This window comes from Ursus americanus, chromosome 16, assembly GCF_024610735.1.
Source record: "Ursus americanus isolate L20-20 chromosome 16, mUrsAme1.1.p, whole genome shotgun sequence".
Taxonomy (NCBI): Eukaryota; Metazoa; Chordata; class Mammalia; order Carnivora; family Ursidae; genus Ursus; species Ursus americanus.
This window is the reverse complement of record NC_142142.1, coordinates 21,550,055-21,566,110: the sequence shown is the minus strand read 5'-3', so window position 1 is coordinate 21,566,110 and position 16,056 is coordinate 21,550,055. Positions and strand designations below refer to the sequence as shown.

The 16,056-nt window shown below is 40.9% G+C and overlaps 1 protein-coding gene across 1 annotated transcript in view; it reads left to right on the top strand.

Moving 5' to 3' along the window:
• The first annotated feature begins 15,238 nt into the window (after nucleotides 1-15,238).
• CTSC (cathepsin C) overlaps nucleotides 15,239-16,056 on the top strand; it is a 34,995-nt gene continuing 34,177 nt past the window's right edge. Inside the window, exon 1 of the mRNA XM_045797502.2 lies at nucleotides 15,239-15,539. Within this exon, the coding sequence (XP_045653458.2) occupies nucleotides 15,368-15,539 (172 nt within the window). The 5' untranslated portion in view covers nucleotides 15,239-15,367. The remainder of the gene's footprint in view (nucleotides 15,540-16,056) is intronic.

Below are 16,056 nucleotides of genomic sequence, written 5' to 3'. Positions count from 1 at the left end.
ATTACAAGACCCAGGGTCTCAATATTCCCTACACTAGCTCCTCTAATACCCCTATTTTACCTGTGAGAAAACCAAATGACTGAGGATGAAGGTTTGTGCAGGACCTCTGAGCAATAAATAACACTGTTATCCCTAGGCACCCTATCATTCCTAACCCCCACATGCTACTAACATCCATTCCCGCTGAAAGCAAATTTGTCTCTGTAATTGACCTGGGCAGTGCATTTTTAGTATTCCAGTAGAGGAGGATAGCCAATATCTTTTTGCTTTCACTTGGAAAGAACAGAAATACACCTGGACTATAAGCAATGACCTAGGGTTACAGAGAGAGTCCTTCTTACTTTTCACAAACCTTAAAAGCTGATATGGATGATATAAAGTCTTCTATAGGCTCTACCTTACTTTAATACATAGACGATTTGCTTCCCTATGCCCTTTTTCAAACCTCTTCAAGAAAGACAGCAAGTACCTTTTGGCCTTAAAGTCTCCAAAGAAAAATTACAGTTTGCTCAAACTCAGGTTAGATACTTAAGGCATCTGATCTCAAAACAAGGACTACATTTGAATTCAGACAAAACCCCTCATGACTGCTTAATACTGACAGATTTCCTTTTGACTCTCTCTGACAATTTACTAATGCAGATCTTTCATGCTTTATTGATGCTTCTTATTTAAAGGACAAAAATGGTAAATATTGTACCGGGTATGCTATGGGAACTCTTTTGAAGTCATTGAGACATCTCCTTTACCTTTGGTACTTCAGCCCAAAAGGCTGAATTATACACCCAAGGGTAAAACAGCAAACATTCATCCTGGTAGTTGCTATGCCTTTGGGGTAGCTCCTGACATTGGAGTATTAGGGAAACCTAATTACTTCCAAGGAGGATAAAATTCAAAATGGCTCCTATATCCAAAATACATTAGATGCCATTTTCTTGTTGACTTTTCCGGTTATTAAGGTTCCCAGTCTTTCCCCAGAGACCTAATCCACCTGACTGATATTTCCACCAAAAATGCTGCTGTCAAGGAAACCAATAGCCAAACTTCTGTCATGGCCCAAAGGGATCATCTCCCAAATGAGAATTTGCAAAAATTGACAAAAGACATTGAACAATAGGCTCCAGAGAGCGAGAAACAATATTAGCCATCTAGTAACTGTTGCCTCAGTAAAAAGAGAGAACTCGAGTTTGGACCAAATAACAATCCAGCTCTATCAGAAATTCGAAATTTCTACTACTTACCACTGTACACACATCAAACCGTTTTTCTATTACTGAAAAATGATCGTGCTTATGAACCAGTATTGGTGGAGAAATATTAAGAAGGCCACAAAAAGTGCCTGTCTTGCTTGTCCCACTTAATCAGAATATAATCCTGGGAACCACTTGTGAATATTTTAAATTAAATTATAAGTCATTTTAGGTTGGTAAATGGATTGTGTATACCTCTCCCCATATCATGGCTATAAATATGTTTTAGTCATTGTTTGTGTTTTCTTACTGGACCAAAGTTTTCCCTTGTAGACAAACACTTCCTGTAGCTAAAATTCTGTTTGAAAAGATTATTCTTACCTAGGTGTGTGTCTCAAAAAAGATTCTTACCTAGGTGTGTGTATCAAAAAAGAGTATTCTTACCTAGGTATGTGTCTCAAAACATAGTGAGTGTGGAACACACCTTACCAGTCAAGTTCTTCAAGAAATCTGTGCTGTTTGGCCAATTTTTAATATACTTCATCATGCATAACATCCTTAATCCTCAGAGTTAGGTACACTCACTAATGACATTATTAAGACTCCACTAGCAACATTCTCTCATCATTCTCTCATTGTCTCATTTTCGCAATAGTCCTTAATTTCAGATCCACCCCCTTGGGAGCTCATAGACTCTCACCCTTTGAGATATTCACAGGGCATCCAATGCATTTGGCCCCTGCTTCCTTTGGCTTACAGTTGTTAAAAGGAGGTATACTTCCACAGTGCAAAGGCCTCATTGTTTCTATTAGAAATAACCATGCTTTGGTAGAGCAGTCTTTTCACAGTGCACTGCCAGGAGACAATGACCCTAAGCATCACACCTGGCAACCTCAAGATTTCACCTATTGGAATAGACACCTCCAGAAACATTGTCTGCACCCTCAGTGAAAAGGCCCTTATGAGGACCTGCAAACCAACTCCTGTGCCTCCAAACTCCAGGAAATAGACCCTTAGGTTCACGTGGCACATCTAAAGAAAGCACCAAGAGCTGACTGGAGCCACCCACAAGCTGGTGACGTGAGAGTGAAGATTTCCTGGAATTGAAGCAGATGACATCTAACGAGAGACCTTTCCCAAAATGTCCAGAGCAGGCCTGTATACCTTTTTCTCATTTTTGCTGTTTCTCTCTGTTTCTTCAAAAGATAAGGCTCTAGTCTGTATTTCCCAAACCCTTATGAAAGGGGGGGAAACTCTTCTTTTCAAATAACCTCAATTATGATCTTGGGACAAGTTAATTTTTTACTTGCTTTTTCTGAAGGGTTAGAAGGTTCAGAATACACCCAAGTCTTCTTTCATATGAACTATTAACTGACTTTGGAAGCTTATCCAAATTCATGGTCTCTGAATTTGCAATCTTACAGGCTGTATTATCAATAGCACATATGGTTCCAAACAGTTCTTCTGAGATAAGAATACTGTTGTTGTTTTTTTTAAGATTTTATATTTATTTATTTATTTATTTATTTAGAGCAAGAGCAGGGGGAGGGGCAGAGGGCAAGAGAATCTCAAGCCAACTTCGCACAGAGCCTGACTTGGGGCTCAATCTCACGACCCTGAGATCATGACCTGAGCCGAAATCAAGAGTCGGACACTTAACTGACTGAGCCACCTAGGCACCCCAGAGATAGCAATGTCGTTTTAAAAGATTCTTTGAAGTTTTGTTACTTTGTAGCAAGGTTTATCAGCTACTGCTTCATGCTTATACCCGCACTGTATCTTCCCAAATGCACTCCATTAATTCTTTCAGTGTGCTCTTGCTGTATCCACTCATTTGCTTTCATGGTTGCTTTAAGCAGAGACTTCTAGAAACAGAGACCTAAGTTTGCCTTCATAAGGAGATCCTTTCTCCCCTAAGTTGGAATAAGTGCGAATAAATATTTGAGCTGGCTACTTTCAGACCAAACCATCATACAATTTGGAATTGTTATATTACTTCTTCTATTTTGTGTAATGATTTTGTTTCGTACACCTCTCCTTTATTCTGCAGACTTGCCTATGGTTTTGCTGTAGCTTGCTTGTCTCAGATCACAGTTCTCTGTTATTCCCAAATAAACCCATCTTTTGCTGGTAAAATAACTGAGTTTTACTTTGAAGGTTAACAAAAACAAACAAAAATCTTGCCTGGAACAATCTTTTTCTTTTGCTACTAATTTTCTTGCCCCACCCTCCTTTATGAAAACCTTCCATTTTGTACAACTTCTCAGAGCTCCCTTCTACTGGCTAGATGCGATGCTGCCCAATTTGTATACCATTTAATAAAGCCAATTAGATCCTCTAATTAAAAAAAATAAAGAGAAAAGAAATCCAAAGAATATTATAGTAGATGAATAAATACAAAGTTAATTCTTTTAAAATAATACTCAAGTTTGCCTGGGTGGCTCAGTCAGTTAAGCATCTGACTCTTGATTTCGGCTCAGGTCATGATCTCAGGGTTGTGAGATCAATCCCCAAGTTGGGCTCTGCAGTGAGCATACAGCCTGCTTAAGATTCTCTCTCTCCCTCTCCCTCTGCACCCCAACCCCGCTCTCTCTTTCTCTCTCTCTCTAAATAAAAAATGAAACAAAATAATACTCAAAGAGAAAGAGAGAGAAAGAAAGAAATGAAGAAATAGACTCGACTACAGAGAACATACCGATGGTTACCAGAAAGGGAGGGGGGGATAGTGGAAATAGGTGCTGGTGATTAACAAGTGCACTTGTCCTCATGAACACGGGGTGATGTATGAAACTGTTGAATCTTGATATTGCACACCTGAAACAGATATAACACTGTATGTTAACTAACTGGAATTAAAACAAAACTTAAAAAATAATATCCATTGAATACTTCATTATTAAGAAAACAAACAAGTAAACCAAAGGTGATGGATAGCAGAACATACAATTTTGAAGGTGATAAAAAGTTTCAAAACAAATAGAGTGCTCTTAAAATTCATTATGGGGGAGGGAAAATGCCTGAGAAAGCTGAGAAAAATATGAAAAGGAAGAATAAGGATCAAACTTGCTTTAAAGTCAATCAGACAAAACAAAATAAAACAAAGCATTCCGTTATTTATGGGAATTGAATATATTCAAATGTGGTGTTTAAATTTAGAGGGAAATAAAATTTAATAAATGGTGTTGGTACCATTGCCTGAATGAAAAGACAACTGAACCCTTAAGTCACACAATATACAAAAACAGACCTTAGGTGCTTCAGAGATACAAAGTTAAAATTAAATAATCATTATTTTAAACATTTCAACCAATTTAAAACAGCTTAAAAGATTTAAATTTAAAACAATTTAAAAGATTTATAACTCAGGGTAGGGAGGAGGTTTGCAAGGAGCAGGCAAGGCAGGGGTGTGGGGAGGTTCTTTGAAGTTGCTGTTGTAACTGAATTAATGTGTATTTGCTCCTTGGTGAGTCACAGAAACTATGCCAGGTGGGATTGTTGCAGAAAGCAAACTTTATTTGCAGCAAATAAGGAGATCACAGGGAATAAGTTCCAAAGCCATAACTCCCCATGAATGTGTTCCTTTTATTTAGGGCTGGGATGGATATTTAGAACAGGAAGCCTTGTCATCATATATAAAGGCAGGCATAAAGTGGTGCATGCATCTTAAAGAAACGTGGCTATAGATGCATTGTATGTTATGTAAATGAGGCTTGTGTTCCTCCTTGGGTGGGGATTTTAGTATTCTAATGAGGTAAAGGTAACAGGCACTCCATGGATCACTCCGCCATCCTTCTGAGCGGGTGTGAGTTGAGGGTGGAGCGCAAACTTCTCTGGGTTGTCGGAGCCTCCAGGGCTCTTCGTGAGGGTAGTCATGATTGCTTGAGGGGTAGTTTTGTTGGTTTCCATCATGGGATGCTATGCCTATCAGGTCTTTTGCCTGAGTTAAGAGATAAGCTGGAAAGAAGAGCTTAAGGAAAAACGTGGGGGAGGGTCAGTGGGTACAAGCAGATGGGCAGTAAAGGTCAGGTCTTGGGGTCTAACTGGTGATACTGGGAGAAGTGCTATATGCTAGGGCTGTTCTGGACACTCAGTCTTGCAATATCTACTTGACTCAGCAATGAGTTCCTGTCACCTTTGTATAGAAATAAAAGCAGTGAAAGAAAGAAAGAAAGAAAGAAAGAAAGAAAGAAAGAAAGAAAGAAAGAAAGAAAAAGAAGAGAAAAAAGAAAAGAAAGGAAAAGAGAAAAGAAAAGGAAAAGAAAAGGGAAGGAAGGAAGGAAGAAAGGAAGGAAAAGAAAGCAGCTGTAGGAAGGATATATGTTCAAAAATTCTTACTGCAACATGGCTTGCAGTGGCAAAAAAGTAATAATGCTAAAGTACCTAGAAACAACCCAAACACCCATTAAATAACAGCTAAATAGATTTGTTAAATGCCTTAAGTACCATGCACCTATTTTGTTTAAACAAATTCAATTTCTTGATGTGAAGAGATTTCTGTAGTTTAAGAATGAAAAAAAAAAATTGAGAGAGAGCATGTGCACACGTGAGCAGGTGGGGAAGGGGGAGGAGAGAGACTCTGAAGCAGGCTCCACACCCAGCCCAGAGACCAACTCAGGGCTCAAGAATGAAAAATTTTTATTAAAAATGAAATCAGATCAAGGAGAGTATAGAATCTGCTCCCATTTCATAAAAATAAACCTCAAAATCCATACTCACTTATTCTGTGACAGCATTATTAAAAGCATTTCACATTTTCACTCAGTCAAAACTTCACTACAACCCTGTGATATAGGTACTACTATGATCCCAGTTTTACTAAAGTAGAAACTGAGTCAGAGAAGATAGCTTCCTGACAGTCACACAGTAAGAGGTGGTGCCAGGATTCAAACCATGGTATTCGTGATCTAGAATCTGTGCACTTATGCACCATGTGCCCTGTTTCTTATGCATGTTTGTCAATGGCCGGTAAGTTTCGTAAAAGATCTGGAAGTAGACACACCAGGAAGTGAACACAGATTACCTTGCTTGGCAGGGTGGGAATGAGAAGGAAAAGGAAAAGGGGTGGAAGTGGGGGGGAAACAAAATGTACTTGGTATAAATTTAAATAAAATTTATTGAATTTTATATCTCATTACATAATAGCATAAGTATGGTTAAATAGAAGGAACAAAAATCCGCAGTAGCAACTGAAGGAGAACAAATTATACGTCCCCAAAATATGCCTCTTTGGCATATTGATTATTTTAAGCTGGTCATTTTTAAGAAACAGCAGACACAGGTGAAGCTCCGAAAACCCAATAGAAGTTAGAAGAGAAGTTAACAAGGGAAATCTCCATTTGTAAGGGTGTCACCCTCACTGTACCAGGAAGATGGGAATGACTCTAAATCTCTAGAAACTGTTATCAATGGAGACGGCACAGACTTAAATCTCCAGAACAACCTTATTTGTGTTTACTGTGCTTTTCCTGGTAACCTCCTATCACTGACTCCCCATCATGAATATCTTTTGTCCTTAGCTGAAGATGGTATTTAACGTGATGGCTTTGGCCACTTTGGAGAGTTACTTAGTTTTCCTGGTGTTATCAGACTCAAATTTGTCTGTGCATCCAATGCACAGTAAGCCAATGTCTGACACCAGTTTTGAAGCAAAGAAAGCTTTATGATCAGAAGGACAGCTCAACAAGAAGGCAGGGCTCATTCTCAAAGCTGCCTTGTCCTGTTGAGCCTAGGGACAGCTTATATGTTTGGAAGTGAATACAGGAGTGGAGGGTGAGGGGCTTCTTGAAACCTTGGGAATGGGGGGCTTGAAACAATCTGGAGGTATGCATTCTTCCAGACAATGAGGTGACTTTTGGACCTAGTACATCAGGTATGTCAGATAATTTCAAAACAAATGTTACCATCGGGTTCCTATTAGGTTTCTACAATCAGTGGGTAAACACAGAGTAGGAGTGGAAAAGGCAAATTTAATGATTGATAAGAGGTACGTAAAACGTAACAAAGTAGGCAACCAAAGAAAATGTGGAGCTAAGTTAATAATGCAACTAATACAACTATAATTCTGCTTATGCATCCATAGCAGGTCCAGGAACCAGGTGTCCAGCCTCACGGGGTCTCGCCTATGTATACAGCAGGTATACATGTTAGGAAACTTTTGTCTTTCTCCTATCAATCTCTGTTATATCAATTTAATTGTTAAACTGTCCAAAGAACCTAGAAAGGAAGAAGGGAGAAGTTTTCCACCCCTACAGAACAAATAAAAATGTTGATAAATTTGAGGTCATTTTTCCTCAGAGTTGTTACCTTAATTGTACCCACATTAAAGTTATTTGTATATTTAACTATATATCTATTATATATATATATATATAAATTCTAAGGGTACTAAATGTTTATAAAGAGGAATGCATAAATCAGCATGATTATGTCAACTTAAATAATAAAAAGTAATGATAAATAATAAGTCAACTTATTTTCAACTTATTAAAATGAAATATTTTAAGTGTTCCCATATCATTACTTGGGTGAGTTATCTGATTCTTAGAAAAGGGATGCTCTTTCTCTACTTGGAGAAATGGACAGTCTTGACCTTGAAACCTGTCATCCTGGTCTGGTTTTGCTCTTCATCCAAAAGCTCTACAGTTTTGCTATTTTAGAATTCACCTTGGTTGATTTCATGTTTCCTTGTCAGTGATAACACATACAAAAAAGGGAACCCAAGTCAAAACACAAAACTTTGAAATAAAATGCTGAGACATGGGTTAGCCTCCCTATTGCCCAACATGTGTTTGTAACCTCACTTCAGGATAGCAAAGCAAACGGTTGTGGAGCAGCCCAGGGTCAACTTCCAAACTAACCCACACAGGTATATTAACTTAAAATTCCAGATGTTGCTGGGGCTCTCAGGCTGGTCCCTTGTACTACTTGAATGTCCCCGGAAATGAACAATATGAAGTAAGACATATAAAATGTCTCAGGGCACAAACATTTGCACACAAACACAAATGAAACTTTGCTTCCAATCAACCTGATTCTTAAAGCTGGATAGTAAAGAGTTTCAATCCACATTTAATAGTATTTTTTAAAGATTTTATTTATTTGAGAGAGAGACAACGAGAGAGAAAGAGAGCATGAACAGAGGGTGTGGGGGGGCAGAAGGAGAGGGACAAGCAGACTCACCACTGAGCAGGGAGCCCCCCAACATGGGGCTCCATTCCAGGACCCTGGGATCATGACCCAAGCTGAAGGCAGATGCTTAACCGACTGAGCCACCCAGATGCCCCAACATTTAATAAGTATTAATTGAACACTGTGAACATTTATTAGGGAAAACCTCACTAAAATGGAGTCTGGAGGTTTGGCAGTGGGAGCTCTCATGCCCTACCACTAGTCATCAACTGCTAATCCAGACAGACATTGCACATGGTCATTGCTTTAGCTACTACTTCATTGTCCCAGCAGAAGGAAGAAAGGCTCCCTCTACCCTGCAGTAGTTCAGCCAGTGAGCAACACTGACAACTTAGCCTATGAGGAGCCACTATCCCTCCAACTCCCCGTGTACTCCAGTGGACTCTGTGTTTCTAACAGCCTCTGCAACTTCCTCCTTTCCTCTATAAAAGAGCATTTCTCTCCTTTGCTCTGCTGACTTGCCAATGGTTCTGCCATAGCTTGTTTGTCCTGGACTGTAGTTCTCTGCTATTCCCGAATAAGCCTGTCTTTTGCTGCTAAAATAACTAGCAGTTTTATTTTTTTAAAGTTCAAAGCACCTACTATGTGTTGTAAATACCGTGGTGAACAAGACGGAGAAGTCCCAAGCCTCATGGAGCTTATGTTCCAGTAGGGGAGAAACATAATAAACAAGAAAATTCAATAATTACAGGCAGCTATGTGTTACATAGAAATAAACGGAGTAATAAAACTGAATAGCTGGAGAAGGCAACTTCAGATAGCATGGGTAGAGGAGGCCTTTCTGAGAAGGTGAAATATTTATCAGTGACAATGTCAGAAACAGTGAGAATGAGCAGCCATGTGAATAGGGAAGCTATTTCAGGCAGAGAGGATAGCAGAGTACAAAGGTAAAGAAGAGAGGAGAAATCTAGAGGGTCTGAGGATCAAACAGAAGGTGAGGGTTCCCAGTACAGTGAGCAATTGGAGGAACAAAGAAATAGGGGGCAGTTCATGCAGATCTTTCCTGTAGAATTTTCTTCAAAGATGATAAAAAGGTAACCTATTGGGAAGTAGTCAGCTTTCCAATATTGGGAGTAACTTGGTATGATTTACATTTAAATTAAAAAAAAAAAACACAATGTTGAGGGTAGACTTAGTGTGACACATTGGCTCATCAGAAGGAAGGTATGGGAAAAGGAAGAGTCAAAGATGACAGTTAGCTTGTACATTACATTCAAGAAAAAAGCAGATGAAAGTAGAAGCTAACTATGGTTGTTCAGCAAGAAAGGATGGCATATTCGACCAGAGTTATGGTGGAACGGGAAAAAAAGTGGACACATTCATTACATCTGCTGGCTCTCACTCCGTGTGACCTACAGGATTACTCTTGTCTATCAGTAAAAAATAATCCTTCTTAAAAATTTCATTTCCAAAACTTGTTTTATTTCACAGAAGGAAATAGTGAAGTGAGAATGGGATCATATAGTAGAAACTATCTCCGTACCTTACGGTTCCACAGCTGCCTCAACATATGCACCTTCTGTCCAGTTCACTTGTAGAACCTTTCTTTCTGTTGATTTTATATCTGACTGCATCAATAAGTAGGCCATGCTTCTCTTCTGAAATTGCATTCCAGCAATCTAACGAAAAACCAGAGAGTCTTCGGTTGGTTATCGGACCTATCTATACTCACGAGCCGTGTGACTACAGAAAAGTGACTTATGTTTCCTGAACCCCATTTTCCTTATCTGTAAAGTGGGAGTAATGATATCTGTAAGATTGCTATCAGATTTACATAACATGTGAATGTACTGTGCAAGTTATGATAAGCTATTCAAATAGAAAGCACAATAATTCTTTTTCTAACTTCATCAGCTCATATTCCATCAAATGCAAGGATGTCCTCCTCCAATTTTTATATCTTAACTGAGTAAACCTAGAATATTACCACCCCTCATATACAAAAATGACACTAATGACCCCAGTCAGTAGGGAACATGGCTTAAGCAGTTTTTTCCATTCTTGCAGTTGTGTTTGTGGTCAGAAAACCACACTTTCTGCTCATCTTTATTCGCCTCGTGACCAAGGACACACATTTTTGAATCTCAGGGTGTACAACTATTCTACTGAAGAAATTCTCAGCACATGCTCCGAGAACCCATGGGAACCCATGGGACTTTTTCAGGAGCTCGTAAGTTTCTTCTTTTTTTCAACTACATATCTGTAAAATGCTGGGTGTTCTTTATATTCTTCAACCAAAACAACATATCACAACATATGCAATGTGGAAGCAGATAATACAACACTTTTCCATTAGCCCAGGCATCCGAATTTGCAAAATAGTAAAACAATGTTACTCTTCTATTTTTTCTTGTTTTTGAAAATATAGCTATAATTTTTAGAAGTGTGTTACTTTTACTTTATTGTAATTATTCAACAATAATTAAGTCAATACTTTTTACTTTCAATTTCTAATAGGGTAAATATTGCAGATATAACCCATATACACAAAAGCTCTTTGGAGTCTTCATAATCTTTAAAAATGCAAAGGGGTCCTAAGAACAAAAAGTGTGAGAAACACTATAGTGCCACCAGCCAACCTGGACAGCATTCCTAAGCAACCCTCTTATTTCAGCCAGGGTAAGCTCTAATTAGCTTGTTTTCACGTACAGAAAGCTAACCAATTACTTACTTCTTCTGCCCTCCTTCCTGCATAGGATCTGCCCTTTCTTTCATAAATTTTATAGAGAGGACGAATGAGTGAATATTGGCCAGACTCTGACAAAAACTTTGAGGTACAAAAATAATATAGTCCTGCTATCAAGGATCGTGGATTCTGGTGGAAACAGCAGTCAGTCAGATAATTACAATGAATCATGAACACAGGAACATGGGTTGACACAAGAGGGCATTCTGCCATCTGCCTAGAAGATCAGAAGGACAGAAACAGTACTCAGGACATCACAAGACCTCAACAAATGGTCCAGTGTCCTTTTCATGCTTGTGGATCAACCCCTACTTCCAAACAGAAGTCCCCCACTGTAGGTGCCATGGTACCTCACTGCTCCCGTCCTCTTTAAGAGAGAACCTACATAGGAGTGCAGTTGGCTGACAGCCTCCACCTGTAATGACTTCAGGAACCACCTTGACTTTCCAGTCAAGGCGATGACTAAATGCACCCTGGGTACTAAGGCCTGGCCATTTCTGCCCAAGTCAAGCTCGTCTCTGCTATGCTGCCTGAAACTATCTCAGAGTTGTAATCCTGAGTCTCTTTCTCCTCAACCTTCCTTCCTTCCTTCCTTCCTTCCTTCCTTCCTTCCTTCCTTCCTTCCTTCCTTCCACAGGGGTCAGAACTACGTTGTAATCTGAGGCTGTCCCCTCCTATTCCTCTTCCCTCTCCACTTTCTCTTTTATGGGCATTAGTCCCTAATAAATTCTCTGAGTCTCAGTTTTATTTCCAATAAAATAGATAGTCTCCTCCTCATACAATTGTGTGATAATTAAATGACCTAATATATGTGAATTATCTTGGTACAATATAAATTCCTAAATAAATAAAATTACTATGATTATTATGACTCCCAATGACAGAGGTGTACACAAAACCAAATAAGATGCTACAATGAGATGTCAAGTTCTTTTTTTCTCTATTACTAAGATCTTTTGCTGTTTTATTTATTTATTTTAGATTTTATTTATTTATTTGAGAGAGAGAACGAGCATTGAGGAGGGGCAGAGGGAGAGAGAGGGAGAAGCAGGCTCCCCACTGAGCAGGGAGCCTGATGTGGGGCTCTATTCCAGGACCTGGAGATCATGACCCAAGCGCAAGGTAGATGCTTAACTGAGCCACCCAGGTGCCCCAAATTTTCATTGTTTTAGTATGCATTCCAGAACGGTGGCTTTCAAACTTATGCTCAAGGCAGGGAACTTGGAAATCATGATGCTCTTTGTTCTTTATCATGAGATATAGATACATTTATGTCCATGATATTATTCATTCATTCAACAAATACTTGAGAATTGATTGTGTGCCAGAAATTATTCAGGGTGCTAGGATTACAAGAGAACAAGATTTGGAGCCTATTGCTAATTAAGAGGGATAAGTTTTCTAATAGAAATATACACAATAATAAATGCAGTCAGATCTCCATTGAGATCTGTATTAATTCATTTTGTCTTCTAAAACCAGATGAGGGAGATAGGGAATACAATTATGCATATTTCATAGATGAGAAAATCAAGGCACAAAAAGAAGTAAAATAACTTCAAGTTCTTCATGTTCAAACAGCTGGTGAGAGGCAGAGGCCAGACTTCCCTCTCAAGCAGTGTGACTTGAGTCCTTGCTAATGTTTAAACCAGTGATTCTCAAACAGTAGCTATATCAGGAACTCTGGAAAGGCGATTGTGAAAGCACAGATTCCTGGGACCTACCCAGACATTTTCTTATTCAGTAGGTTATGAGGTAGGCGTCAGGAATTTGTTTTTTTACAAATTCCAAAAAGATGCGGCTGCTGCTGGTCCTATTGGTTCTGGGACCACACTTTGGGAACTACCACTAAGCAATGCTGCTTCTCTTGTTAAAATGATCTGAGCACCAGATTCTAGTTTGCATATAAAATCAATTTTGCTACAGGGGCACCTGGGTGGCTCAGTCAGTTAAGCATCTGTCTTCAGCTCGGGTCATGATCCCTGGGTCCTGGGATCAAGGCCCTCACTGGGCTCCCTGCTCAGCAGGGAGTCTGCTTCTTCCTCTCCCTCTGCCCCTCCCCCTGCTTGTGTGCAGGCACGCGCGCTGTCTCTCTCTCTCAAATAAATAACATTAAAAAAAAGACTATTTAAACTTTCTTCAAGATTAAATATTCTACTTTGATTACACCTATCAAAGAAATTTCCAACAGGACTGTTCAACTATTCAATATTGACAACCTAGTAAAAGTTTTAATGTTTTAACAACAAATAACTTGCTTTCTCAGGGACTTAGAAAGGCAGTGCCCCTCGGCCAGGCATCTCTAAGTGTGTTAGCTTAATTACATGATGTCAACTTTCAATCTTAAGTATAGGGCTATAAAATCTAAAAGGCCCCACCCTTGCCTTTGCAGTTTGTGCCTACATTACAGAGTATAGCCACTTCTGAGCTTTCAAGAGTAACTCCTCCTGCCACATTGAAATTTGGCTTTCAGGCTTAGAAACCAAGGTAAGGTTATATCGGGGAGAAGAAAATTTCCCTCTACCCTTCCAAAGTTCTCCTGGCTGGGCTAAGAATTAAATTGACATGGACCAGATTAACAGGAGGAAATAAAATGTAATTTTGTCTGTACGGAAACCCCACATACATGAGCAGTTCAAAGCCAGAAGGGTAAAATGAGGTATATACGCCAACCTGAGCTAAGGAAGGGATAGGGGCCTGGCGCCTCAAAGGGGAGGGGTACGATTCAAAGGGCAGTAATAAGAGCAGGTGTTTGGTAATTAGATGTTTGCCCTGCTGTACAGATGGGTCAGTCAGAAAAAAATGTTATCTTTGGTAATAAGTCTCATTCTGAGAAAGATCCCCATTTAGATTTTTGTAGGTAGTTGAGGGGCAAAAAAGTTTCTCTTGACACTGTAGTCTTGATTGCCTTCAGCCCAAAACAGTCCACATGCATAAGTGCATATTTTGAGGAGACCTGCTCTGAACCCCTTCACTTATGTATTTATTTTAACACCCGAAGACAATTTCTGAGTGTTTTTAAGTCAGAATCTAGGGAGACAAAGTTTAATCATGTGAATAATGTGCATATTTACTTGTAACCAGTGTGATGAGGGCAAAATACATGGGCCCTACAAGGCAGAGACACAGAAAAATCTATTTTGTTCATCACTTGCCCTTGATGCTGACACAAGGCCTGACACACATAATGGGCTCTGTGTGCAAAAGGAGCCCCAACTTCCACCAACCACCAGAAAAGTCAGAGGAGCCTTCACAGAAAAGGGTGGTATTTAAACTAAGCAAAGAGGCACTTGGAAACAGTGCTACCTAATAATTATTGGCAGTCCGCCTGGCACACTGGAACCCGCTCATAAGACCAGCTTTCTCCCACCAGCTTCCTTCCTCACTCTGGGCAAGTTACTTCCTCTCTCTGAGCCTCCTGCTTTTCATCTGTAAGAGGGGAAGGGGTTGAGCTACATAATCTCTGACAGCTTTTGTCCATGTGTGTGCGTGTCTGTGTTAACTAAATCAAATAAAGTTTGCAGGGGGAAAAGACAACGAATATACAAAAACTGCAAGTTTGCACTACAAATGAATTCTCTTGTGGATAATAAACAACATTAACAGGAAACTAGACAAAACCAAGCAAAAAAAAAAGGTTGTGAAAGTTTTGGAAAACGGAAGGCGGAGCAGTTCTCAAACAGCTAGGGTGACTGCGGGTAGCAAGTAAAATTTTTTCGGGGGCGGGGGACTGAGTTGCTGAGGACAAAGTGGGGATGAAAAGCAAGTAAAAAAAACCTCACTGGTTAGACCTCTCCCTCTCTGGGACTCACTTTCTGTCTGTTCCCCACCTCCACCCCTTGCCTCACCTTCTTCAGTCTCCCCTCCCCCCCCCCACTTTGTCTCCACCACTTTTTGATCTTTGGCCGCCTCCCCGCCCACACACATTCTCTTTCTCTCCAAGTCCCCCCCACCCCGCCCCGTTACTTTTCAAGGAGCAAAGTCACTGTGGCTCTTAAATAGTATTTTGAGACGCCCCATGGTCATAGAACGTGTGCCTCGCTTCTCTCCGGGCTCAAGGTCTCACCACAGCCAGGGCGGGAACAGCAGGTACTCGGAGGCCTCACCTGCGGGGCGGAGCTGCTCCCAGGCGCCCCTCCCCCCGACCCGGCGCCCCAGACCCCGCCCCCGCCCCCGTCGGCTGCGGGTTTCCGGCAGCTCCGGCTATTTTAAGGCACGCGCTGTCCTGTCCGTATCGTCTCGCTCTCGGCTCTCTGCTGTCTGGCTACGCATCTCGTCTTTTCCCCTCCGGAGCCCCGCCAGCATGGGTCCTTGGCCCCGCTCGCTGCTGGCCGCCCTCCTCCTGCTCCTCTCCGGCGTCGGCACCGCGCACTGCGACACACCTGCCAACTGCACCTACCCTGAGCTGCTGGGCACGTGGGTCTTCCAGGTGGGCCCTGTTGGTTCCCAGCGCAACATCAACTGCTCGGTTATGGGTAAGCCGCCGGCGCCCCCGGACTCTCCCCCTACCCGCTTTAGTCCCGGACTCCTTCTTTTGCGTCCCCGAGCTCTTCTTCCCGCAGCGCCCACATAGAGCGCCCCCACCCGGGGCCGGGGCCGGTAGGAAGCCGGGTGGACCTAGAGCCCCTTGGGGTGCCCTTTCCCTCTCCAGGGCCGAGAAGGCAAAGTTCAGTAGCTGAGAACTTTTGACTTCAAGTTTCCTTGATTATTATCGGACCTAAACACTTCCTTCAGGAACTTTTCCCCCTCTTAGTTTTTGTTTTTTGGTCTGTTTAGTTTGGAAGGGAGTTGAGACCGTGCAGTCTTCTGATCTCCCTGTCCAAACTGCACTTTTAAAAATTTTGCCCATGGAAAATGAGCTCAAACGCTGGCGAGTATAGCAAGAAAAGTTGGGTTTTTTTTTCCCCCTTTTGTTAGCATGTGGGAAAGAGCCCTTATGCCCAGCGATTTTGATTCACACGTGTGCTGATGCTGCTAGTTAAAGAAAACGTT